The following is a 27,680-nucleotide window of genomic DNA, read 5'->3' as shown; positions in this document are numbered from 1 at the left end:
ATTCTAGTGACAAACTTGCTTGAGTAGCTGTAAAAGTGCTACAGGAGTCTGAGTAACATGAGTAGCCTTCCTCTGGTAAAGGAAGATGCAAGTGGTCTCAATTTTTTAGGCTGTGACTACCCAGAAGAAGGATTTTTTCAAAGTCCGTTCATAGAGTGGATGAGGTTTTTCAAACAGTGTCTGAAAGAAATACCTCTGCTGAAGTCCCATTTTCTCTTCCAGAAATCTGCTCAGTCTTCTAGGCAAGCTTGTTAGTCATTGCACTAGTTCTTAAGTTACTTTGGAGGACCCGGGACCTTGTCAGCATCACCGTGTTTCTACCATTTTTTTCCCTGAAGTTGTTCTTCCGTAGCTATGGGTCACTAGTGAAGGAGTTCATGAGAAGTAGCTATGAACACTTTCTGGCAAGAAACTACTTTTCAGCTCTGGGTTATTGTTTTATTCTCAGTCTTGTTTTAGGCTGATATGAGCAAGTCTATTTTGGGCTGCCCTTAAATGGATGTCATCTAGAGGACAGTCTTGTTAAAACTTGGGAGTTGCCTGCTCAGCAGTTCAGTTACGCGCTCTTGGCTGTGGTTGGAGTATACAGTAAATCCAGCTTTAGGGCACTTAGAATCAAATTAAGAACAATTACTCGCCCATGAAACAAAATGCCAATCCAGTAGCAAACTCATTTTGCTGGTAAAGTGAGTTTAACATTTCTAAATGGATGGACTTTATGCAGGATCATGTGTTGTCTGCTTATACCACTCTGTTTTTATGCTGCATCATGTTCCTTCTGTTGAGGTTGGTGTCCTGGTGGGGAAAGAACCCATATCGCTTTGTTCGCTGACTAATGCAGCAAAAACGCAGTCATGTGCCCCTGCCTGGTCAGGGCCAGACTCTTATTAATGGCTAATTGATAGTCTGCAGGTCTGAGTTCAAAGACCACGGGCTTGGTCTGCTCTTCACTGGCACCACGCTTGAAGTCAAGGTGGTAAGTAGGTCACTGCGATGTATTGCTCTCATCACTCTATCAGCTGACCAAGCGGAAGGGCAAGGGGCGCCCGAAGGTAGTGCTTTGCTCCGTACACCAGTGACCTGCTCCCTGTTACCCACTGCAGGGAATTTTATTGAGAGGTGCACAAAATCTCCATTTGCTTTCTTTGCATGTGCTGTGAAGGCAGTGAATGTGTGGATGACCTCTTTTATGAAGTGAGTGGTCACGACAGTGAGGTTCCCCTGGACTGTCTTGTATACCAATAGCCATCAGTGCTCCATGGCAGTGATTTTCTTTGTCTGATAATATTGTCAAAACCACCTACAAATCTGCTGCTCTGAGATCATGATGTGAAATTTTGAGTAGCAGAAGTTTCCCTGCATGTTGGGGTAAGTCTGACTAGCGATAGCCAGGGATCAGTTGTGTGATGCTGTCCCAACAGCCTGATAGAATAGACTATTTCAGTTGGAAGGGACCTGCAATGATCATCTGGTCCAACTGCCTGACTGCTTCAGGGCTAACCAAAAGTTACAGCGTGTTATTTTAAGCGTATTGTTCTAATGCTTTTTTAACGCTGCCAGGCTTGGGGCATTGACAGCCTCTCGAGGAAGCGTGTTCCAGTGTCTGACCACCCTCTCGGTAAAGAAGTGCTTCCTCGTGTCCAGTCTGAACCTCTCGTGGCCTAGCTTCAAACCATTAACTGATCATCACTCCCAGAAGGCACAACAGACTGCTCTCGTTGAACAGGTTTGCGAGTCTGTTGTGGTGATGCAGAAAGGAATTGTCATTTGCAGTCACATTTCTGCTGAATGATCCTCGTGGGTGTCATTCGTAAAGGACCTGCATCCTTTGGGTTCTGGGGCTTGTGCTGGCATAATCAGTATTTTGCTAAGAACTTGCTGCTTTTGAGAGACAGAATGGCTCCTTGGGTTCATAGTGCTGTGGGGTGTGACTTATTTTATTCTCTTGTTCTGACTGGAGCTTAAATTGGTGGAAGTGATGAAATTCTGCTTTATTTCAGTTTATTCTCAGATGGCTTTAAAATAACTTGGTTTTGCATTTCTCTCCCCTCTCTCTTCTCTCTGAAATATTGTTTCTTCATCTTCAGTATATGTGCATCGGTTTGTGTTTTGTTGTTGTGTTTGTTTTTTTTCTTCCCCCTTCCCAGTGCAGCTGGTGGAGGCAAAGGGACATTTACTTTGAAAATTGGCTGTTTGCATTTCTAGCTATCAGATCTGCATTAGTTTTGATTGACTATTATTAAATTACCATTTTATGCATGCACTGGGACCGATGCCAGTGACGACCTTCAGAAGAGATTTTGTCTCATCTCCCCTGGGGAACAGTCACTGTGAAGCCTTCTGGACAAGCAGTTGTCACTCAAGTGAGGACGAGGTTAGCTTGGAGTATTTTAGTCTCTGGAAGCCCACTGGATTTCTTGCTTGTCTAATATTTTTGGAGAAGTTTTCTTTCCTCGGTCTGGATTGTGTGTGTATGATGACATTTGGTTTTGGTCACTTTACCTCTTCTGTCTTAGTTCTACAGCTGTGTGCTTTGATCACACTCCCTTTGGTGGGATCTCAAATGTTATCACACCCCTTCTTACTTTTGAGTAACTCGTCTAACTTGTAGAAATTACATAATCTTACAGGGACTTTCATCTAGTAACCAGCTGAAGTTTGCAGAGACTGATTTGTGGTTTTTTTCTTCTTCCTTCCCCTCAAGGCCTTTACTATTTAGAAATCGATTAAAACCCTTGACATACTCATGGTTCTTGGTCATGCTTTCTCCAGGTCTCAATCTGTAGCTGGACAGCACACACTATAGTTGCATGAGGATTTTGGCGATAAGCACGCTTTAAGAAGGTCCTGCTCATGTAATGCCATTCCGTGCTGCTCAGTTGTGCCACATGGACTGTGTGTAAGGTTCAGTATTGAAGCAGATTACTGAAATCATCCATGTTAAAAATGCCTTTTATGCTGGATTATGTTTTTGAAACCAGCATATCATGAAACCGCTTATCGCTTCAGACGGCTGAGAACTGGATCAGAAATGCTGTGACTGCACTCTGTGAAGTGCTGAAAGTGCATTAGCTCCTTGGCTGCTTCGGACGTGTCCAAAACGTTTTATACAACCAGGCTTTCTGCCTGATAGGACCTGCCTCTGCCAGTCGAGCTTTGGGCTGGCTCAGGTATTGTCTGTCCTCCTCCCAGCAGAAAGCATACCGCCAGCATACATTCTGTACTGCCTGCTTGGCTGGGGCATGGCCTGGCTCAGACCCGGTGTTAGTGTCGGTGGTCCAGAGTTTTGTGATGCTTTTAGAACGACTTCAGCATCTCGGAGATGCTTGCGAAGGTGATGGGGAGGAAGACGTGTAGCTCTAGGGGTTGTGCATTTGAAAGTCTGAAGCCTGAAGGAAGGGAAAAGTTCCAAAGTGTGATTACAGAAGTAAACTTAAGACATAAGCTGGTCTCACACATTTTGTGTTAGTGGGGGTATTTTGTGTGCTGGATGTTACTGCTATGGAGAAGAGACTTCACCCCAAAACAGTCACATGGGAGGATGAGGGCAGGAGCTTCTTGCTGGGAAGCCAGGATTGAGAGTGCTGGATTATTTTCTGTGGAGAAAACCAGATCTGGGTTAATGGTGCCACTGGGTGTGCTGCCCCACCCCACTCTGTACACACTGCCTGTTCTTTTGCAGAGTGGGAAATGGACTTAAACCAAGGAACTCCCATTTCAGATAACCTTTTTATTTTAAAAGGCAGTCTGGCAAGACTGAGGCACCCACTTTAACATCCGTGTCTATAGGTGGGGAGTGCTGTGTCAGGTCCAAGCTACCCATACGTTGCTTTTTGAGACTGTGTGTAGGCAATGTTCAGCAGATGCTGGAAAGATTTTCCACAGTGACTGTTTCTTTGTCTAGGTTTATGTATCTGTGTATGTCTATGTATAGCCACATAGAGATCCCATGTCCACTATGTACATTTGATGTCTTGCACAGATTTTAAAGTTATGTGCTGAGCTGATGTAAAATACACGCTTGTAATCACAGAATCATAGAATGCGTTGGGTTGGAAGCAACCTTTTGAGGCCATCCAGCCCAACCCCCCTGCAGTGAGCAGGGACATCTTCAACTAGACCAGGTTGCTCAGAGCCCCGTCCAACCTGGCCTTGAATGTTTCCAGGGATGGGGCCTCCACTGCCTCTCTGAGCAATCTGTTCCAGTGTTTCACCACCCTCATTGTAAAAAATTTCTTCATTATATCTAGTCTAAATCTACCCTCCCTTAGTTTAAGGCCATTGCTCCTTGTCCTATCGCAACAAGCCCTGCTGAAAATATTTTCCCCATCTTCCCTGCAATATTGCGGGCCATTCTTAGCCTGTGATACCTAGTCTTATAACACAATACACCTAGGCACAAATTTCTTTGAAAGAGCTCTTGCATGAGGCTTGAACAGAGAGCAACTACTTGATGAAACAGGATTGTTTTTAAATAGACACGGGTTTAGTTGAAGAGCACATGAAAATGCTGTCATAAATCAGCCCTCTGGAGCAGTTTCATCTAAGGTTTTATTGGCCTCCAGTCATGTGCTACATTATAAAACTCTTGTACACTGTCTAATTTTCTTTAAGTGGGGCAAACATATGCTGTATGTCTTCCAGTCATCTTTTCCTGTTAGCCTGCTTGTTTAGTCCGTGCCTGGAATGTACTCTCTTCTCCTACCGCTTTCCTATTTTTTAACTACTCCTAAGAATTTGCTAACCCTTTTTTCCAAGCAAATGTTCTGAAGCAGTTGGGGGATTTTAGGAACTTTTTCATGCCAAAATTGAACTCCATTCTTTTTTTCCATTAGTATGCAAAACTGAAAAAAGTAGTAGGGATAGCCAATTGGATGTGTAAAACATGGTCAAGGAAGAAGTTGCCTATAAGGCATCATACTGTAGCAAAAATACTGAGGGATATGACATTGTCACAGTAATAAATGGCAAAAAAAAAAAAATCAGATCCTGCAGGCTGTCTTGAAATAATAATTTTTAGGAAAAATCCACTACTGCTTATGAGTTGAAACCTGACACCATGCTGCCTCTAGAGAAAACGTTTTTGTGATTTATATTTCATGCTTTGCAGAAAAATAACCTCAAAAAATGTCTGGTTTATGTTAGCCTCAAACAGATATATTCGTAATATTTGCAGTCCAGAATCACTTCTTCCTGTTGATCGGTTCATCTCGTAAAGCCCCTACGTAAGTGCAACCTTGACTTCCTGGCAGAGTGTCTCTATACACTTTCCTCGTTCTAGCTATATTAAACACAGCAGAGGTATGTGAAAGATGTCAGGAACCAGGTGCTCAGCTGTAGAGGTCCACCTCATCCTGCTGGAGAGAGGGCTTTAACTGAGATGCTACAATTTGCAAATTAAGCTTGGATGAAATGTGAACTTCTCCTTGCTGGTGTCTCAAGTTACAGCTCTGCGGTTTCCTGTAAGAGAAGAAATGAAAACAAACACGTAGCTGACTTTATCAGTTTTTACAAGGGTTCGTGCTGGGACTGGTGCTGTTTAACATTTTCATCAATGACTTAGCGAGATTGAGTGCACCCTCAGCAAGTTTGCAGATGACACCCAGCTGAGTGGTGCAGCTGACACACCAGAAGGATGGGATGCCATCCAGAGGGACCTGGACAAGCTGGAGAAGTGGGCCGGTGTGAACCTCGTGAGGTTCAACAAGGCCAAGTGCAAGGGTCAGGGCAACCCCTGCTATCGATACAGGCTGGGGGATGAGGGGATTGAGAGCAGCCCTGCCAAGAAGGACTTGGGGGTACTGGTGGATGAAAAGCTGGACGTGAGCCACCAATGTGCGCTCGCAGCTCAGAAGGCCAACCGTGTCCTGGGCTGCATCAAGAGAAGTGTGGCCAGCAGGTCAGGGGAGGGGATTCTGCCCCTCTACTCTGCTCTGGTGAGACCCCACTTGGAGTCCTGTGTCCAGCTCTGGAGCCCCAAGCACAAGAAGGACATGGACCTGTTGGAGTGGGTCCAGAGGAGGGCCACAAAGATGATCAGAGGGCTGGAGCACCTCTCCTGTGAGGAAAGGCTGAGAGAGTTGGGCTTGTTCAGCCTGGAGAAGAGAAGGCTGCGGGGACACCTTATAGCAGCCTTCCAGTATATTAAAGGGGGCCTATAGGAAAGATGGGGAAACTGTTTTCAGCAGGGCTTGTTGTGACAGGTCAAGGAGTAATGACTTTAAACTAAGGGAGGGTAGATTTAGACTAGATATGAGGAAGAAATTTTTTACCATAAGGAATGAGTTGCCCAGAGAAGTAGTGGAGGCCCCATCCCTGGAAACATTCAAGGCCAGGTTGGACGGGGCTCTGAGCAACCTGGTGTAGTTGAAGATATCCCTGCTCACTGCAGGGGTGTTGGGCTGGATGACCTCTAAAGGTCCCTTCCAACCCAAAGCATTCTATGATCCTGTGATACGGAATTGTGTCATTTTATGGTAAGCAATCTAAACATCATAAAACAGTGGCTTCAACTGCTACACCTGCCCTAGGGTCCAGTGCCAGTATCCCCCCCTTGTGTGTTTCCCTGTGTTGTGATGATGCTACTTTCTTGTTTTTGCAGAAGAAAGCGTCAATTTCATTCACTCCTAATTATTTTTCCTAGTAGTTATTTCATTTTTTGGAATGTATCCAAGTTGAAAAGTTCTCCCGACATTGTCAGGGATTTAAAGTGAAATCCAAATGATATAACTTATTTTGTTGAAATAAATTCAGATAAGTCTTACCTTGGTTTCAGGGAAGTACTGTCATAGGCTTCACCTGTGAGTTGAGAGTTCTTGATTTTCCAGTCAGTAAGAGTTTTTGAAAACAAGGTTTAGTCAAGAACTGACTTGTATTTAAATGCTATAATGGGACTTAATTTCAGTTCCTGAGAACACCTCTGTGGAGTGAAACATTTCATGTAACGATGAGGTGACTTAATTAGGAATTTATTAAAAACCAAAACCAATAAAATTCCCATACCCCCCAAGTTTTAAAAAAAGTCTTAATACTAAAACCACTTTTAGTAGTCTGACTAGCATGGCACAGCATTACCGAGTGAATGGCCTACGTTTTCCTGAGGGAAATCCAGGTAACTGAGACTTTTCAAGCAAATAACCTGTGTCAAGGTTTGTGTTCTACTTGATGCTGCCTGATTGATCCGAGGCACCCAGTAGCTTTGGTTTGTGATTTCCCCTAGGTCTTCATAACCTGCTGACAAGACCACAGTGTGAGTTGACAGGGAAAATTGTTGAATGAATGGGCAGCAGTGTAAAGGCAAATGGCTGCCTGCAGAAAACACCCTCTGAAATAACTGGGGGGGAAGCGACCTCTCGGAAAGAAAGTTTCTGAGGGACAAGGAAGCACTGGGAGAATGTGTCCATTTAAAGGACTTAAGAACATACTGAGCATGAGGGTGGTTTAGAAAAAAAACCAAGTGAAATAGCATGAAATCTGAAAAGCAGTCTTGTAGCTGGCTGCAAAGAGTGTTTGCATGCTGACGGGTGCAGGATGTGTCCTGCCTTACAAAGCTACGCCAGTGAGACAGGAGCTTTGCCTCTCTGGCCTGGTTTCTGCATGCTGTGCGGAAGCGCGCCGGGTTGGGCCGGTGGCTGGTTTTCTGCGCGTGCCATCTTGTCGTAACTCTGACCCAGGTGGACTTCCATGAAAGGACCTCGAGGGAGGGGAAGGCGGGAAGCGTAACCTCAGTGATTTACACGGGCTGTTGTGGGGCGTACTTACCTTGTGGTTTTGCTTCTCCTTTCTCCAAAGCCCCTTCAACAAGTGCCCTTCAGTGTCGAGTAATGAAAGGCTTGTGTCACTGTCATGCTTGAGAGACACAAGCAAGCAACAGCAAACCTGTGAGTTTTCGCATGCCTTTTGAAAAGACAAGTAATCCAGAACATGCAGTTGCTTGTAAGTTGGTAGTGAGATGATGAACTTGAAAAGCTTTCTTGCTTTTTGCCGCCTCCTTGCTTCACTGCAGCACGGGTGCAATTAATCACCAAGCGTCGCGTGCGTCGTCGTCCAACATGTGTTGGCAGTTCGTTGGCTCTAGAAAATAGGAGTCGTTACTGCAAAAAGGAAAAGCACAACGTGAAACAAATGAGTTTGTGTATGTAACAGCCTTTTCCTACGTGTCCCGCATTGTCAGAAAACAGTGCTTTAGCACCCTGCATGCATTTTCAGATTTCAGTCTTGTAGCATTTGTAGTTATTTCGTGGTTCTGTGCAGGAGGTGATTGGCGGTGCTCTGGGGAGAGGAGATGGCATTCTGTGTTCAGAGCAGAGGTCTGCAGGAGAGGGAAGAGCTGAGATGAGTCGTGCTGCATCTGCTCTACTTGTTTGCATTGTGCAAAGCGGTTGTCCTGGGTATTAGTTCCCTGTTGATTATTGAGAGTTATTTTAAAAGAAGCTGGGTTTATGTCTGGATTTAAAAATATTATAGTGCAAGTTCTTCCTGCAGAAAGCAGAGGCTTCTGTCCTCCTCTGCTCCTGGTGACTGCAACCTTTTGCTGAGAAAGCATGTAAATAAATGCTGGTTTAGAGCTGACAGGGGAAAATGCATCCAAGAGAAATTTGGCAGTGTGTTCTAAAAGTGCATCAACCAGGCCATGCTGAGTATAGTCAAAACCTCATTTTTCTGTGTGATAGAGCCCATATGCAGGTATGTGAGAAAAACAAAACACGTCTAGCCCCTAAAAAGGAATCGGTCGTATCAGGTCTGTTTATTTAAGCACTTGCGTATGGACTGTGAGAGCATCAGTTGGGACCAAGTTTCCTTCCTGGCTTCCTGGTTACTTGGCCACTGTCATCGCAGTGTCCGAATGCTTCACAGGTTGCAGAGAAAAGAAATAAAATTATCTCTGTCCCTCTGCAGCCTGTTCACAGAAGAAGCCTGTTTAGCTTACTGATGCGTTATCTTTGGGATACATGCACGCAGACACACTTGGCATTTAACTTGGGTGGCTTGGCGAAGGCACCGGTTGTCACTGGCAGGGAAGCCTTTGGTGGCTGTTCTCTCTGCTCAGGTCCAGGCCCTGTGCATCCTGCCTGTGTGAGCCTCCAGGTCTGGCTGATGGTTGTGTTGTTCCATCTGTTGCTGAAGGTTGAATGATGTTGCTTGTCACACGTAGTTTTGGTGATGGAGGACATGTCTCAGTCCTGTGAAGGACTCCAAATGCCCGCACGGTTGTCATGAGCTGGCCTCTTCCACCTTGTGGGGAGCAGTGCGGAGTGGGGCTGTGGCTGTACCTGTGGCTGTTCCAGGCCAGCCGCATCACGCTTCTGTTTGCCAGCTCTGGTTGTGATCACCCACGGCAGAAAACCACAGCCGAAGGGTGTGTGCACATGGGTTGCTCTGTGTTGGTTGCCAGCAGCGCAGGGAGGCGTTGCAGAGGTACGGGAGTCCTCTGCGTAGCTGGCGTTGGAGTGTCCAGGCAGATCAAGCTGTCGGAGGTGGCTGTCTGTTCTGCTGGGAGCTGCAGAGTCTCCTCCGCTGAAAACTCCCCTTCAGCCCCCACAAGGAGAAAGGACTTGTGTGCTGCACAGTTTCCCCTTTTGTGTTTGGGAGGTAAACAGTGAAGGGGAACGGCGTGTGTGTAGAGTTGGGTGTGCTCCTTGCGGGGTTGCGAGACCTGCCAGACAGCTTAGCCAGCAATGCTGCTGTGCTGTTTGCATTTTTTTTGTGTCTCTCCTCTCTCAACATCGCCATCCACTGTGCTCCCCCCCTCCGCTTTATGGATAGCAGTTTTCTGAGGGAAAGTGTCATGTCAGGTAAATGATGCCAGGCTCTGAGCAGCAGGCGGGGGTGGTTGATTCTTGCACGCTCAGGAAGATCTTACTTCACTTCCCTTTCTTGTGAAGGAGGAGAGCTTCATGGAATCACATGATGGCGGGGTTGGGAGGGACCTCTGTGGGTCATCTAGTCCAACCCCCCTGCCACAGCAGTGTCACCTAGAGCAGGCTGCAGAGGACCTTGTCCAGGTGGGTCTTGAATATCTCCAGAGAAGGAGACTCCACAACCCCTCTGGGCAGCCTGTTCCAGTGCCCCGTCATCCCCAGAGTGAAGAAGTTCTTCCTCATGTTCAGACGGAACTTCCTGTGCTTCAGTTTGTGGCCATTGCCCCTTGTCCTGTTGCTGGGCACCACTGAAAAGAGTCTGGCCCCATCCTCCTGACACTCACCCTTGAGATATTTATAAGCATTTATTAGGTCCCCTCTCAGCCTTCTCTTCTTCAGGCTGAACAAGCCCAGCTCCCTCAGCCTTTCCTCGTAGCTTCTGCACACCAACCGGTGAGCGTGGTGAAGCAGGAGCCGTGGTGCTGGGCGGCTGGGCAGGTGTGTTTCGATTAGCAGGCTCGACCCGACTCCTTTCGAAGCCCTGCTGTTGGGGCTGCTGTTTCGGCCGGCAGGTGTTGCTGCTCTGTGACCCTGTGCCCGCAGTCCCCTGTCCTCCATGTGAAGCCATTAGCACGCTCTGTGCCCTGGCTTGCTGCAGAAGGGTTGCTCTCTAAAGGCGACTTTCACATGGGCTCTGCGTTATGCCGTTCGTTTCAGTTACAGAGCTGGCACCTTTTTTTTTTTTCCCTTTGTTCAGTCCAGAGTTTGCTGGAGTTTCTTCCTGATTGCAAAAGACGTACGGAATGGGCAGAATCGTAAAACCTTATCAGCAAGCAATAACTCTCGTTTGTTGCTCCCCAGCTATGTTGTGCGTTTATTCACTCGAGCGAGCCGTATCTCCATGCAACAACTTGTGTTGCCACATCAGCCCTTCAGCTTTACTCCAAACACTAGTTTCTCTCTTCTCCCCTCATAAATTACAAAGTTATCAAAAGGGCTGGTGTTGATTACTGCTGGGGGGAGGGCCCCAGGTGTGTCTCTTGAGGCAGCTGGGCTGACGGGAGGGTGGCCAGGCAGTGGCAGGGGTCCATCTCCTGGCGCTCGGGCCAGGTGGCAGCAGGGGTCTGTGTCCCAGCGCTCCGTCTGGGCAGCGGCAGGGGTCCATCTCCTGGCATCCATCCGGGTGGCGGCAGGGCCTGCACAGCTGAGGTTGCTTGCTGGTCTCGCCTGCTTTGGAGATGTCTTGCGAATGTTCAGTGCTCTAACAAGGAGAACTGCAGGAAAGTGATGGGCGAAACAGAGATGGTCAGTTAAGTGTAGCCAAGGGAAAGGAGACAAGGAATAGAATCATACAATCATAGGATGGTTTCGGTTGGAAGGGACCTTAAAAATCACCTAGTTCTAGCCCCGCTGCCATGGGCAGGAACACATTCCACTAGACCAGGTTGCTCAAAGCCCAATTCAACCTGGCCTTCGATGCTTCTAGGGAGGGGGCAGCCATGACTTCTCTGGGCAGCCTGTGCCAGTGCCTCACCACCCTCACAGTAAAGAATTTCTTCCACATGTCTAACCTGAATCTACCCTCTTTCAGTTCAAAGTCATTACCCCTTGTCTTATCACTACATGCCCTTGTAAAAGGTCGCTCTCCAGCTTTCTTGTAGGCCCCTTCAGGTAGTGAAAGGCCGCTCTAAGGTCTCCCCGGAGTCTTCTCCAGGCTGAACAGCCCCAACTCTCTCAGCCTTTCCTCATAGGAGAGGTGTTCCAGCCTTCTGATCATTTTTGTGGCTTTCTCTGGACCTGCTCCAACAGGTCCATGTCCTTCTTGTGCTGAGGGCTCCAGAGCTGGATGCAGGACTCCAGGTCGGGTCTCACCAGAGCAACTTTTCATCTTCTTTTCTGATTATGCTATTTGATTTACTTTGCCTGTTTTATACTGACTTTTCTCTCCCTTAGGAAGGCCGGGATCCCTGTTAGTAGTAAATTGGTCTTGTTCTTTTGGAGTAGTCTGGCAGAATATTCCTGTGAGCTGTATCTGCGAGTGGTCTGCAAATTTAGGTTGGAGTTGCGTGCTGTGTTGGGTAGGCTGTGTGTGACTCTTGTTAAAATCTTATTGACACATAATGTCATTTCAATAAATGTTTGGTACTGATCTAATTATCTACCCAGAGAGGCCAATTACTCAAGCAGCTTATGTTTTTTCACTTGAGTATATTCTGTCAGAATACACGACTTGCTCAGATCTAGACCCTGAAAATAGAAACCCAAGCTTTTTTAATTAATTTTTCATTTTTTTTTGCAAAACCTTGCAGTGGCAGTGATGAGGATGTGGATCTAGATAAAAAGCATCTGAACGTCCCATGCTTTTTACCTTAGTACAAGGAGCTAGTAAACCAGGCTTAAACGAAGGCGTGTTTCTGTTCAGAGGCCCTAAACAAATTTCCCCCCTTTCTTCTGTCCAGTGTGTGTGTTTCCTCCATGGGATGGTGAAAATGCCTTTCCTTGCTGCAGTGCTTCACTGATAGGTGTCTGCCAGGTTTCCCCTGAATACCCAAGTGAAGATATTCCGGTTGTTTCATGTGTTTTGTTTTTTTTTTTTTTAATTTCTGCAACTCCCATTTTGTGTTATTTGAAAAATTCCAGGGGGCTGAAATATTTCCCCCGTGCAAATTCATAAGGATGTCTTCTTGCTAGATTTCGGCCTGAAGAAATCGTGCAGTAATCTGAGAAGGGCAGAAAAGACCAAGTCAAGGGAGGTGGCGCTTGGGAGTCTAATCACTAAACTCCTGCGGATTAGAGACGGGGCACTGTGCCAAGGCGACCCAAGCTCTATTCCTGGCCCTTTAAACCCCCCAGCTTCTTCGGATCTGCTCTGCGCGCGTTTCAGGGAAAACATCAGGCTTGCAGTGTGTCATAAGCAGTTTTCCAACCCTCTGCAGCTAGAAAGCGCAGCTGTTAAATGTGATAAACCGATCCAAGGGAGGAAAGGTGCCATCAGGGGGAGGGTGAGCGGAAGCGGGGGCTCCGTCCCTGCTGCATGCAGCGAGGGGCTGCCTTGGATGCTCAGCAGCAAGTGGGGCACAGCAGTGGGCAGGGAGACGCTGGGAGGGTGCACTGCTGTGGTGGGGAATTTGAGCAGACGTTTTACTTGGTGGGTGGCACCCAGTGAATTTTCAGCACTGCGTTCCTTGCAGGCAGTGGAAATTGCTCCCTTCCTTCCTTTCCCCTCTCTTCTCCCTCTCCCACACCCGCCATGAGACTGTGGCTTCTCAGCTGCTGCGCGCCTGGGCTGGTGCTGCCTAAGATGGTGTGGACAAACTGGGGTTGGAAAGTGGTGTCTGAGCAGGGACTGTGGGATGCGCAGGCGTGGTTGCACACATACACGCATGCTGAGGGACCTGAATGTGGCCAGGAAACGGAGGCAAATGCCAGGGCACATTGTGTGTGAAAGTATAAGAACAGGCTTTACGGAGTAATAAAGCGTGTGTGGTTTGTTTTTGGTCTGGAAATCCAGTCCCAGCTGTTCCAGATGTTTTCAGTTGTGTTTATAGCAAGTAGCTACTGTGCTGGCTTGGGGGGAAAAAAAAATTAAAAAACATAAAGATTGGGGTGTGCCTTCGCAAACGTTGCAAACAGGCGAGAGCATCCATGAAATATGTTCCCTTTTGTTGCCTTGGAAAAGGTGCATAAATAGTCTTGAATAATTTAAGGAAGAACTAGAGCTTTCAGGGAAGGCTTCTGTGCGTGTGCCTGAGTGCTGGCTTTGTGTGTTTTGTTGGCAAGAAGCACGTCCTGCCCCTTTGCGCAGGGCAGCAGCTGCTTGTGAAATGGGACCTTTCTGAAGTCAGAGAAACTTGTTCTTCAAATCCGCTGGCTTCTGGGTCTCTAGCAGCAGTGTGGGCAGAAGCAGCCTGTGTGAAGGGGAGGGGGCCTTGTTCCAAGTGTCTGCATTGGACCCAAACTTAGGAGCTGATGCTCATGTTCGTTTCTAGGTATGGTGCTGTGTTATTTGCTGCCATCCAATAATGCAAATAAAAAATGTGTATTTCCATATGCTTAGCTAGCCGTTTTGAGTCTTAGCCATTTTGCTGTGTTCTTTTTTATCTGTGACGTATCTGAGACTCGTTCATGGGAGCTGAGCTGCGGACTAAGAGCCAAGGATGAGGCTGACGGCATGTTAGTAAAGGTGCTTGAGATGGAGGAAAACTTGGCAAAGATGGTAAAATGGCTGCTGTGGTAGTACTTTCAGAAAATGAGGGCTAAGGTACTTTCTTTGGTGGCTGAATATTTTTGTTTTTTTTTTTTGTTCAGCTAGGCGTTGAAATGCCAGGTAGATATCTTAAGACATTTTGATTTCTTGGTATTCATCCCCTCAGTTTTTATACTCCCCTAAATTTGAATGTGCCCTTAAAAAACTCCACTAAGCGTTTGCTGCTACTGCACTTGGAGGATCTTTTGGGATCACAAGTGGAAGCAATGTAGACGTGAAGATGTTTGGAAGACTTTATCTCTTTCTGTACTGAGTTTGTCCTTATTCCATCTAGGGAATATAAGGAAAAGGTTGTTTTTTGATCATTACCCACATATGCCTGTTTCTTGCCATTGGCAGGGGAACAGGTTACCAGCTCGGTCTCCAGTTGTATTAATATAGAAAGCTTCCACAGGGACTGTCCAGCAGTAAGCAGCAAATGCGTGCTTAGCCTCTAAGTGATAGGAAAGGAGATTATTTAATATAGCTAGATTTCTTTTTTCTTTGTTATTCTAGCATTTTTGTATTTGCTTGTCAAAAGTGGATTTGCAGATGAACTGTTAGAAAACGTGCAGACTCTTACTTTGTGGGTGAAATACAGCAACACCTGTTCCGGGCAGCCCCACAGGGGGACTTTTATGGCAGAGACACAGAATTACGAGTCTCTTCTATACAGAGAAGCAGAGAAGAGGTGGAGAGAAAAGGGGAGGGGAAAGAAGCAACTGCTAAAAAGCATCCCCAAATGGATGAATGAGTGGGTGACACACATAAATGGCTGCTGTGATGGTCTGACTTACTGTAGCTCGGTCTCTGGATAATCCTAATATGTCAGATTTCTGTAAGGCCAACATGTGACACAAAGCTTGCCTCTCAGCAGACAAGTGTGCTTTGCTGGTATTAAGAGGCTAGCTGAAGGCTGGTCTCCCACTGTGTGTTTAAATGCGTGTGTTTGTCTGTGTAGTATGTGTGCTTGCTTGTATACGTAGTTCTGCAGGCAGCATCTTTCAGGAGAACTTTAAAGGGAAACTGGAATTCCACAAACTCTTGGCTATTGCATAGACAGTCCCAAACTTGCCTGTGTGTGTTTATGTTATTTTTAGAAAAAAGGAAAAAGGAAAAGAAAAAAAAAAGTCAACAAGAAACAGGAAAAAAACCCCAAAGACTTCTAGCTGGGATTACCGTTCTCACACCTGTCACCACTGATGTCCTCTCAAGGTTAGAATTGGAGCTACGTGAGGCCAGCTTAAACCTAACGGCATTTGAAAGGAGCTCTATGAAGGAACCGCAGACACTGGAAGGAGAACAGGAGTATCCACAGGAACATGAACAACAGCTTGCAAGTTAACCTGCCCAGGACCTGGGCTGGTTCAAATAGCTCACTCCAGGAAAAGTCTGAGCATTCCTTTTTTCTTTTCTATTACTATAGGATGGAGGACGAGGCAGTACTGGATAGAGGGGCTTCATTCCTTAAACATGTATGTGATGAAGAAGAAGTGGAAGGTAAGAGACCTTGGACTGGTGGGGAGAAAGGGTGCCTTCACAATTTGTATTTGTATGCAAGATCGGCACAGTCGGATAGCAGAGAAAAAGGGCTGCTTTGTTTTGCCAAGTAATTAATCCTAAAATTGACTGAAACACAGGTAAGCTTCATTGGGGTAAAACTGATTTTTTTTAAAGAAATCCTCTTTTTCAGTTCAGGAGTGAATGTTGTTACATGCTGCTGGCACATATTTCCACTTCCCAAACAGTTGTGTTTGCTGTGTTTTGCATAGTGGCTGTGAAATATCGGGGTATTTTTTTTTCTTTCCTCTGTGAATATAGTTTTGGCAATGCTTGCATGTCCGCAGTGCGCTCAGAAGTGCTAGAATACGATGACAGGTCTTGTAGACGGAAAAGCGAACTGGAAAACCAGCAGAATTTCTACCGAGTGTCAGGGGTGGACATAAGGCAGCAAGTGGATGTTTGCCTGGGTTATCCTTTTAGCTTAGGAGGCATAATGAGGAGGTTTTTCCCTTGAAGAGAAAATTCTTAACAGAGCAAACAGTTTCCTAACTTTTTAGGAAAAGCGTAGACTCCTTTGAAAGTGTTATTTTCTCTCTAAACTAAAAACGTTGTGAAATCCCAAAGGTAAAAAGGATTTAAATGAGTTTAGTTTAAGGTTGTTTGTGGAAAATTATTAAACTGATACGAATGAATTATTTGCAGCAATTTCTCTCTCTGTTTTATGAGGATCAGTTGACTGTGTGCTTGATAAACTAGTGGGGGAGAAGGAGGAGAGGACAACAGGGTACATACCCTACCTAGAAGGGAAAGGGGGCCAGTATTTCACCTCACAGTGCTATCTTTCCCCTCTTGATTTAGGCATATAATTTTATTCTAATTTCTTTATTTGCAAACAAATGCCTGTGGCTTTTCAGTTTAAAATGTTTTGAAAGGTGTAGGATTACAGCCATGTCATTGTCACCAGTAACGAATGGTAAAGGATCAAGCAGTATGAAAGAAAATAATCTCCAAAAAGATGGATTAGAACACTTCCAGCAAATCAAACCGGTCATTTCCATGAAAGAGCCTGTGTTTTCTTCCTCTTTCCTATGAAGTAATCTGTGCTCAGCAGCTATAAATCATCATTTTGGGTTTAATTGGGCCATTTGCTGTCTGCAGGGTCAGAGTGACAGCAGTTTTGTATTAGCCTTTTGCTTGTAGAATAATGGATACCTTGGCACAACAGAAACATTTGAGAGGGGAGAGAGGGAGAACATTTCTTGTATTTTACTGTCTTAAATGTTGCCACGTGCTGTGGTGGTGTGTATTGCCCATATGTGATGCTCCATGAGTATAATACAAATTGTCGTTTGTAAAGAGCAGTGTGGGAGTGTCCTTTTTAACTGTCTGTAGGTGCTGTGAAAAAGGTTGTGGTTAATAGTTTAAGTAAGATTTGTAGGTGTGGTGTGTTTATCTCCACGTTTCAGTGTAGATATCCTCATTTGATTTAGTTAGGCTAACAGACCAGTTGCAGTTCTTCTCGCTGGGGTAAGGCAGAGAGGAGGTGAAGCAAGTATTTCTAATTGCACACGACAGGCCTCTCAGAACTGTGGCTGCTTGTCTGAGCCTCCGGAGAGACTTGGAGCTGTGTAACCAGCTAATTCCCTTGTTCGTGCTAAAGGCAGTGCCTGGGTTCTCACAGGGCTTCTGTGAATGACCTAGCTAAATCGCAAAAGGAGCTGCCGTCTGTGGCAGGGCCAGTCCTGACGCTGTAGCATCTGTCAGTGTCACCATGCGTGTATGGCGTGTGTGATGCGGGTGGTGAGTTGCTGCTCAGCCACTCCACTCTTCTGGAGTGGGACAGCCTGCAATTCATAGCATACCTGGCAAATCTGGGGCATTACCACAGTGCAAGTAATCGTTAAATGCTTTGGCATTTTAAAGAGATGTTGTTTGCCTTAGAGGGGAAGATGCATGTCCTCAGCTACACCTAACTCTCTACACAGCTATGTGACCTCTATGTCGGAGAATGATATAGTGGGCACATAGCTGTGTAGAGAGTTAGATCACTGCAGGGAGGTTGGGCTAGATGACCTCGAAAGGTCCCTTCCAACCCAAAGCATTCTATGATTCTATGTAAGTACACTTAATGTACATGTGTATCTAATATGCATGCATGCACCCCATGTATAGTCACAGACTGCATGTATAGAATGAGTTGTAGACTCACAGAATGGTTTGGGTTTTAAGGAAACTTTTAAGGATCTTCTAGTCCAGCCTCCCCTGCCATGGGCCTGGACACCTTCCACTACACCAGGTTGCCCAAAGCCCCGTCCAGCCTGGCCTTCAACACTTCCAGGGAGGCAGCACCCACAGCTTCTCTGGGCAACCTCTGCCAGTGCCTCACCACCCTCAGAGTAAAGAGTTCTTTCCTTATATCCGAGCTAAATCTACTCTCTTTCAGTTTAATATCTGATGGAAGGGCTAAAACATCAGGTTGAAGACCTTTGACACTTGGTACGGAGGCTTTTAAGTCTCTCTGCTAGATTTCTGCACTGCAGGTGGAGAGGTTTGAAGGAGAAGAGCATTTGTCTAGAGACCTGAAGGTGTTGGCTCTGAAGTGCTCTCCATTACTTCAGCCACTTTCATGGTATAGTTATAACTTGCTTTTCTAAAAGGCTTACAGTAGTTGCATCCTCTGTAGAAGAAGGTAACAGTGAGTGGAATTGTTACCTCCAGGTGTATTTTATTTTTCTGATAGTTTTTATTTTTAGCTTGCTTTCATGAGGAAATAACATACATACCATAAAGTTGTTTGCCTCTCTTGCCTCTTCTGTCTATTCCTGTCCCAATAATTTTTTATACCTAGCTGTCAGTTTTGATCAAATTTCTCAGGAAGGGTCTTTAAAGTTACTCTTAATTTCACTAAACTTGTAGGAAAAAGAACATCAGCAGAGAGGAGAGACTGTTTTCTTTTTGCTCTGCTAGAGGAAGGGGAATTGTAACCTTTATGAGAAGAGAGCTGACAGTGTAGTTTTTGGACAGTGGGACTTGGGGATTCCCCAGCTGCAGGAGTTTGCAGGAGGGACTGGGAAAACCCTACTGCGAAACATTAGAACATGCTTAGAAAGCAGGCTTTTTTTTTGTTGATTGTGAATCGGTTTGATTTCAACCAGATGAAGACAGAATTTGAAAGTTGCCGTTTTGACCATCCCTCTTTTGCACGTTCTTTGCAAGAAGAGAGTAACAGCGTGGTGTCGTTTTATTGGCAGCTGATGTCCTCGCATTATGTCTGTGAGATGGAGATAGCAACTCAATTACCACGTCACTCACTAATTTAATTATGTAGCGGTGTGGGGGAGAGGGAAGGACTTAGGTTTTTAAGGAAGGGGAAAAACGGGCATTTCTGGTCAGTAGGGTGTTGAGACATCTTCAGCTTGGGGCAATTGTCGGTTGTGCCTTTGCTGAGTAAATGTCAATAGAAACCATACATACCTGACAAAAGTATGTCCCTTTGGCCTGCTTCCAGAGATTGTTTAGTGCTTCTCTAAGATGGCACCTCAGTCTGGTCCTATGCTGGAATGTGCTGCTGTTTTGTTAGCGATATCTGCTGTTGACATTTAAAAATTACTCCATTGCAGTGCGCACCCTACTGTCTTTATCAGTGGGAGGGCTTAATTGATTAATTCAGTACGTGGTAGGTAAGAAGAGCTGCTCTGCTGGCTAGCACTGATGTTGCCCAGAAATGTGACTTGGTGAGACAAGGGCTCTGCCTGGGTCCAGTTCAGAATGTGGAAGGAAAGCAAACACGAAAACGTAGGCTTTCTTGGGGGAAATCACAAAGAGGCACTGCCCTAAGCTGAACCTCCTGTGCGAGAAAACCATTCCCATTCATTTAGAGCACTGCACGTTCCTTTCCTTGAAGGTAATGACGTATTGCTGTAATGCTACTGTTAGGAGGGCTGGTATGTGTGACATAAACAGATTACTTAATAACCAATTTTGCAAGAGGGGAAAAGTAAAGCTCCACCTTATCCTTTGAGATAAGGTATTCTTGGCTCTTTAAGCGTAACTTCCCCCGGGCTTGCTGCCGCCCTGACTTCATGGTGGGGAGGAGGATGCTTGATTTCAAGTCTGACAACCCTGTTGCTGGAAGGCCTGAGGAGCACTCTGGCTGTGTGTCTTGGGAGAAGGGAACCAGCACTCGTGCCAGGTATTCTGTGCTGCGTTTCAGATGATTTTCAGAGTAAAGGTCTGGAGAATATCTCGTAGATACCACTGTTACAGGAGTGAATTCGGGAACAAAATGCTGTTACAGTGGAAACTTTTCCATGGGCCATGTTATCATTATGGGCTTTAGTATGCAGAGAGCCTAAAACAGTGATTTTGTAACAACTTTCTGTAACTACTTTTTGCCATTTTAGCTGACTACTCACACTTTCCTCCTCCTTGCTTTCTATTCTGAACCCTGTTGTGTCTTTGCACTTTGCTGGTAGAAAGCTGTGTGATGCCATAAGCCTAAGATAGTTACCTGATGGTTGGATCAATGAGGAGAGAGGTTGAAAGGGTAAAGATAACTGTGAAAATCTTTACCTTTATTAACAGTGGGCAGAAGGTAGGAGAAATGAGCTGTATTTACCCTTTTACTTTGCTTTCTTTTTCTTCTTTCATCCCCACCCTCAGGTTTTGATCACTGACTGTAGACACGCCTTCTCTACTTTCAGAAATAACCAAAAGACCTGTTTCGTATCAGTTCAGGTTTTTAATTGCTTCTGAAATACATACAATTAAAAAATTAATCAGATAAAATCTCAGCACAAAATATAATTCATTAATATTCTTTGGTACCTTTAATTTATAAGCAGAGATAGAGTAGGCTGTATTTTGCTTTGGTGAAACTGTCTCGGGCTTTGCCTGTGCAAAAGTAAAAGCAAGAGGACTCGGGCACTGCCTTTTTGCCTTCTTTGTGTACAGCGGCTGGCACAGCTTGGGACTGGCAGGCACAGAGTGGGACCGAGATGCTGCCCCGCACAGCTAGTCAGAACAAGATGGGTGGTTTGGATCTTCTCAACTTTGAAATATCTGGATGAAAGATATTAGATGAGCTTCTCCTCCAGCTTTAATTCACTGTGACACTTTGCAGGACACTGAAACGTGCCATTAACTGGTTTGTCATAAATTAAAAGGTGTAGTGCTGTGATTTCACTGCAGACCTTTAGTAATATGGTAAATCTCTATGGAAAAGTTGGGAATGATTTTTGTGTGTGTGTATTAAGTCAATAGTACAAATGCTGCGAGGTCTGTGAAATATGAATCACTCATGGTTTGTTCAGAAATTTTTGTCATTAAGATAATATTGCTTCTCAGTCGTTTGTTAGCTTGATGCTAGTAAATCTATGAGTGTGCTTACTATTCGCCATTTCCAACAGGTGTCTGTGTACCCATCATTGCATGGGTTATCGTTCTGTCATTGAAGATGTCTTTCATCTGTTGTCAGGAATTGAATTAGCTTTAAAGTTTCTGGGGTTGTGTGAGAAGGTGTGGATACCCGCGTAGTCCAAGCTCGGTGAGAAATACTGCAGTCCAAGTTCAGGTGATGATAAACTGACTTTACATAAGGTAGTGATAAGTTGGCTGTTTATTCAGGAGAAATCGAGAAAATGTATGAACAGCTGAGTCAATATATGATGTGGTTTGCCTGTTGAGAAGGAAAGGCTGTGTTTTCTTTTAAGTGATGGTAAGTTTTGCACTGACACATGCTATGAGTGTAAGACACGTGGCAGCGAAGAAAGGTGTTTCCATACCATTCTGACAGTGACTGGCTTTTTTCCATCTCTGATCTGTTTAGAAACAATCGTCAGCTCTCTGATGGGGTGGTGAAATTAGTTTTGCTGAGGACCATTCTGCTTAGAAAGGTGGCCCTCACATGGCACCTTACAGCCTTTGATGGGAGCAGCTCCCTGGAGTGGATGTTTTTGTTTACTTGGGGCCATCCCGAAGCTGCTGGTCCCTACCAAGAGAGAGCAGGCACTTGGACAGTGCCAAACAGTCCAGTCCATCAGCGTGGGTCTCTGTGTGCTCATGGTAACGGCTCTACAAAGGTCACTTCTTAAAACCTCTCTTGTTTTGTGCTTCAGTTTCTGTAGATGCTGCCCAGCATCAGTGTGCAGGCTGGTGTTGTAGTTGTGCACCTGCTGTCTACATGACAGTTGGGTCCTCTCTTGGGTCATTTCAGTTAGGATTCATGTCTAGGCTTGTTTGACTGTCTTCTCCCACCCGTTATATATACCTTCCTTTGCCCGACAGCTCATTTTTCTAAGGTAAAATAATACTGGATATGACAGTTCAGGATGGAGGTTGAAGAACCAATACAGCCTTTGCTCAGTCTTTGGATGTGAGCCCCAGATGTGCTGATTTACCGTTCCTAAATTTTTCTGGGACGTTTAAAATTAAAAGGTAACACAAAATGTAGAGGGGAGGCCCAGCCGCAGTTGGAAAATGTGTAATGCCAGTGTTTGCTCTGTTCGGCTGATTTTGGCTAACTCTGTTGTGGTTTTTACCCACTCACTGAATTGAAAGGTTTTTAAGAGACGTACTCTGTGTTGTAAATCAAGGCGTAGAGAAGTGGTGAAGGTAAACGACAGAACCCACTTGGCAAACAGGGAAAGATATTGAGGCAGAAAGTGGAAGATACCACGCTCCGTGTCAGGGTTGGGTTCCTTCAGGCTTGACCACGTCAGACAGTCACAGCCTTCGTGTAGCTGGGGAGCACAGGAGTGTCCTTCCCTCTCTCATCTGTGTGCCCAGAACTAGTGGAGCTGGGCTGAATCTGGGAACTGATGCTGGGGCTGTTTCTGTAGCCTGCTAGGGCAAGCGCAGTCTGTACGCTAGTTCAGTCATCGTCTCAGCCTTCGTGAAGGTCTGTCCCTTCCTTTCCTTTGGGTGATGTTCCCAGTCTGGCTGCACAATGCTGGGAGATCTTCCTGGGCAGTGAAAAAAGGCTGAGAAGGGACACAGGAGGCTCGGGTGCTTCCTTGGAGGAAGGGCCGTGCTGCTGGAGAGGCGTCGGGAGGCCTTTGTGTGAACGGGGCGCTGGCCCGTGAGCGCCGTGCTGTTGGCATTCCTTTGTGGTGCCCTGCTGGCAGCAGCTCGGCCTTCGAGCAACCCTGGCTTCGGCTGCAGGCTGCCTTTCGTAAAACACACCGCGGCCTCTGTGTGTTGCAATTATGACCGCAGCCTTGGAATCGAGGTTCGCTTGTGGCAGGGCTGTTTTCCTACCGATACAGTGCTGCAGAGCTGGGCGATTATGAGGACTTCCCATGAACTGCCTGGCACTTTGCAAAGCCAGGGGAACAGGATGGTGGTTTAGGTAGATCTCTGCCTGGCACATTGCAGATGTGTATCTTGGTTTTGTTGCTAACCTGTGCCCAGCCTTTGCTGTTTGTTCTTCAGGCTTTGGACAATGTGCTACTCCATGCAGTCACTGGTGGTGGTTAGGAATTCAGGCTCTGAAAAGGCTGTGGTGTTTGCTTCAGAGCGTGGAGAGCAGATTTCAGTGACATGCTTTCCTGTTGCTTGTGCACAAGTGGTAAAGCAGCAGCTGACCTCTGGTACCCAGACAGCAGTTTGAGGTTCTTTCTCCGAAACGGGGGCAGCATTTGGATGCCTTAGTCAGTATACCACAGCTCTTACTTACATTGGAGGGTGGTCTAAAACCTACCTGTGTCTGAACTTAGAATCATAGAATCATAGAAAGTTTTGGGTCAGAAGGAACCCCTAGAGGTCATCTAGTCCAACCCCCCTGCAGCGAGCAGGGACACCGCTAACTAGATCAGGTTGCTCAGAGCCCTGTCCAACCTGGTCTTGAATGTTTCCAGGGATGGGACCTCCACTACCTCTCTGGGCAACCCATTCCAGTGTTTCACCACCCTCATTGTAAAGAATTTCTTCCTTATATCCAGCCTAAACCTACCCTGTTTTAGTTTAAAACCATTACCCCTCGTCCTGTCACTGCTGTCTCTACTAGAAAGATTGTCCCCATCTTTCCTATAGGCTCCCTTTAAGTACTGAAAGGCTGCAATCAGGTCTCCCTGCAGCCTTCTCTTCTCCAGGCTGAACAAGCCCAACTCTCTCAGCCTGTCCTCATAGGAGAGGTGCTCCAGCCCTCGGATCATTTTTGTAGCCCTCCTTTGGACCCGCTCCAACAGTTCCATGTCCTTCTTGTGCTGAGGGCTTCAGAGCTGAACACAGTACTCCAGGTGAGGTCTCACCAGAGCAGAGTAGAGGGGCAGAATCACCTCTCTCGACCTGCTGGCCACTCTTCTCTTGATGCAGCCCAGGACACGGTTGGCCCTCTGGGCTGCCATAGCACATTGCCGGCTCATGTCCAGCCTTTCATCTATCAGTACCCCCAAGTCCCTCTCAGCAGGGCTGCTCTCGATCCTTTCATCCCCCCGCCTGTATTGGTACCGGGGATTACCCCGACCCAGGTGTAGGACCTTGCACTTGGCCTTGTTGAACCTCATGAGGTTCACACAGGCCCACCTCTCCAGCTTGTCCAGGTCCCTCTGGATGGCATCCTGTCAAGTATAGCTTGGTATTTGTTTGGTCAGCCTTGGTAATTAATGAGATGGAAATAAGGAAAATGAGGCAAAGATTTTCAGCCTAGGTGGGCTATTTTGGGTAGTCATTTCTGGCGTTTCAGAAGGGGACACAGTTTTAAAGGATCTGTGGTCAGTGCTCAAGGCTGATGCAGAAAATTCAAAGGTGCCATGCTTCCGAACAGGTTGGCCTAAAACTTACACAGTCCAGCGCAGCTCGCTGCCTCTGCCCTGTTCCCCGGGGCTAAGTGTTTTTAAAGCCTTTCTTTTCTTTCTGTGGAGTTCAAGCAGTACTGGACAGATCAGATCAGATCACAGCAGGACAGGTTTGGTGGCTTCTGTAACCTCTCATGGCTCCAAAGAAGAGGGAAAGAAAAGCAGCTTATGGGGTTGTGGGTAAGAGTCTCGAAGTGGCTTATATAAAGCTCAGGGAGAATACCCCAAACACATGTTTATTGTTCTGTCTAAACAATGTCCACCCATAATTCGTAGCCAACTTCCTTACATTTTCCTGCCATGGAGCAGTACCTTATAGCTGTCATCAACGTCGGTCTTGTGGGCTTCATATTCTGATCCTTTCCTAGCAATTCCTAGTGTAGTTTTTGGTGACTGGCTCTGCTCCTTCTGAACAAACAGGGTTTGTAGGATCTTCAAGAAGTCAAATGAAGACCTCATTTCAATTTTTCATTTTCTTTTCCTGTTTAGATATTTTTGACTTGACTTGATGTGAGCTCTGTCTTTTAGAGCCATCTCATTCTTCAGAGCACAGTGCTAACTCACCTTGTAAACATGCTTTGCTGGAGCAGCCTCTGAATCTTGTTAGGAATTTGGCAGTTCAAGTCTGGGTCATCAATGGGTAGCGAGCAATTGCGTGTTTGAAATTGAGAAGTGCAAGCTTTAGGCAGATCTGGCTAACTATAGTGTTGTTACGTGGGAACCTTTTAAAGATTGCAGAGGTCACTTTACATAAAGATTAAACTGACCTTTTGAAGGTTTTGAAATTCTAGAAGCCTGATGTTGTAAAAGAAGAAAAAAAATCTCCAGTTTACATGCTGTCTTCCCCTACACAGCTCAGTTCCCTGCCCCTTGTAGTCAGTTTAGTAAAAGACTGCATATTAAGATGTGAAGTGCAGTAATACAAATACGTAACATGATCTTTGAACAGGTTCCCTGCTGGATTAAGTAACTGCATCTTCATTGCTGATGCTGGGTCCTCTCTTGAATACTTTCATCTTAGCCATGAATTCAGGGTTCCTTTATCACAGCTGGCAGAATCGAATAGGGCCTTGTTGTTTCTAGTCTTATCCCTTCCTATTTTATCTGTCAGTTGTGTTGTAGCTTGGGTTTTGGCTCTCTTGGAGCTTCTGTTTTCTTTTTTATCCTTTACTGCATCTCTCTCATTGCAGGCTTTTCTCCTGATGGCATTTATGAGGTTGTGAACATCTTATTCAACCTTATGGTTGTCCTTTCACAAGTATTTTGTCCTATCACCTGATGGATTCACATTGACCCTTTTCTTTGGCCAACTGCCACATACCATGGAAGAACTAGTTTATTGCATACTGTTACTGTTTTAAAGGCCTTTATGCCTGAGGGCCTTCCTGATCTCAGTTTTTTGACTACAAACTTGTGCTTCTTTATTCCAGTCTTTTCTGTATGGACATGAATTCTTCTGCTTCTCCCAGCCAGTCTCTTGTCCAGCATCCTTCATCCAACTGTAGGCATCCACCTGTTACTTCTGGTTCTCTCGTGGTCTGCGCTCAGTCCCTCAACAGACCTCAGGTTCCTTCCATGGGAACCTCTTGCAGAGAGGTAATTTTGTGCCCAAGCGTCACCACTGTAAGACATACACGCGTGTTTCTGCACCAATAAAATTATTATTGTGACACAAAGAGCCGAGTCTGTTCCAATTGTGTGTGCTGCCCTCTCTTTAGAGGAAAATGCATCTTTTCTCTGGTTCTGCTGCTTGATGGGGCTATTTTGCTGTGGGGAACAGGAGGGATTTGGATCTGATTTATCTCCAGCTGGTGTGTTAGCTTGTTTAGATTTCACCTAGATTTCGACAAACAAAGTGCTCAGTGAATCCTTCTACTGTTTACCTGATTGGTAAGTTTTTACTTGCCTGGAAAATCAGTCACTTAAATATCAGGATGTTCTGAGAATCCTGCGGGGACCAAATGGTGAGTCGGGGACTGTGCCTGGTCAGCCCATCTGGAGGATTGGTTATGGTTTTGTTCTGTTTTCTTTTGAGTTTCGTTACCTGTGTTCATATGCATTAATGGGAATAGGAATTAGCTCTTACACATTGCTAGGGGAAATCATCATATTCCTTGTTTCTGCTGTATGAAGCAGCCATGTTCACTGACAGGTCTTGTGAGTTTCCATGTCTTTTCTCCTACTCAGCATTTACACCTTCCTAATGTATCATTGAAAATATTCCCACTTGCCTGTTGTTTTTGTGGCCTGTGTTTTCATCCGTGTGGAAATTAGTGCTCTTTCAGATCACTCCTGGGAAATTTTTAGGTGGAATATGATGTCTGCGTAGGAGGCCCTGGGAGAGTCGTTTCTGTTCCGCTGGTGCGAGCAATTCTCTGAAGCAGGGTGTCACGCCGGCTGTGCATCTCATCCTGTGTGAGCCCGGCTGTGCAGAGCGACAGCCGTCTCCTGGGAGGTGGAGCTGGCTGGGCTCCTCTGTGAGCACCAGCACCTGTAACCCCTTTAAAATCAGGTAGAGTTAAGGGCACTTGGCATGTGACAACGTGGCCTTTTGTTCTTATTTCTTGAGCTGATTTGAAACTAAGCAGGGCTTAGTTTGGGACTTGCTTAGTGCTACTTTTAGTATCTCCCCTTTAAAATGGATCATCCCTGTGATTTATTTGTCCTTCTGGGCCATCAGATTTTTATGTCATTTATTTCCTTTGATTCTCACACAAAATGAGATGTCTCCTTCTGCCACCACCCCCAGGTTTGAAAAGCAGCCACTAAAAGGTGCGCTAGCCTGGCTGGAATCCCAGCGGCGTGTTGGCTAGTGCCATGTCCCACTGTGTGCTTGGCAGTACGCCGCACCTTCTTCTTGGCCACGAAGGTGTGCCGTGCCATCTTCTGCTGACGAAGCACGTGATGGGTGGCATCCCCTGCCCGTCTCGTGTGACTTTAGAGCGGCGGTAGGTGCGGATTCCTGAATCTTAGACGTCGCTACAAAGCAAGTTTTCATAAAGTTAGCAACTCGTTAGTGGTAGGAGTGAAAGCCATGTGCTCCCAGAATGTGTGAGAGGCTGCATCAAGAAGTAAGGCTTCCCCACCCTGAGGGTATGCTGTGTTTCAATTCCATCCAGGTATGAGGCTGATACCTAGGCTATGGAAACGGGCAGAGAAGGGCACACCTTCACCTGCATGTGTCTTATTGTAGCTCAGTCATGCCCTGAAGTTAAATGGCTGGGGCAGCCTGAGCAAAGCGCTGCGTTCGGGTGGCCTGAAATCTCTGTCCCAGTC

General features: G+C 46.0%; 1 protein-coding gene across 6 annotated transcripts in view; it reads left to right on the top strand.

The window, feature by feature from the left end:
• Positions 1–27,680, top strand: part of SLC4A4 (solute carrier family 4 member 4) — a 240,596-nt gene that overhangs the window by 57,407 nt on the left and 155,509 nt on the right. For all 6 annotated transcript variants that reach the window (XM_075420783.1, XM_075420785.1, XM_075420784.1 and 3 more), the window contains one exon: positions 15,533–15,606. In XM_075420783.1, coding sequence (XP_075276898.1) covers positions 15,533–15,606 — 74 coding nt within the window. Of the gene's footprint in view, positions 1–15,532; positions 15,607–27,680 lie in introns of those variants that run through there.

Source organism: Opisthocomus hoazin, chromosome 5 (genome assembly GCF_030867145.1).
Source record: "Opisthocomus hoazin isolate bOpiHoa1 chromosome 5, bOpiHoa1.hap1, whole genome shotgun sequence".
Lineage (NCBI taxonomy): Eukaryota > Metazoa > Chordata > Aves > Opisthocomiformes > Opisthocomidae > Opisthocomus > Opisthocomus hoazin.
This window is presented reverse-complemented; position numbering and strand designations above follow the sequence as displayed.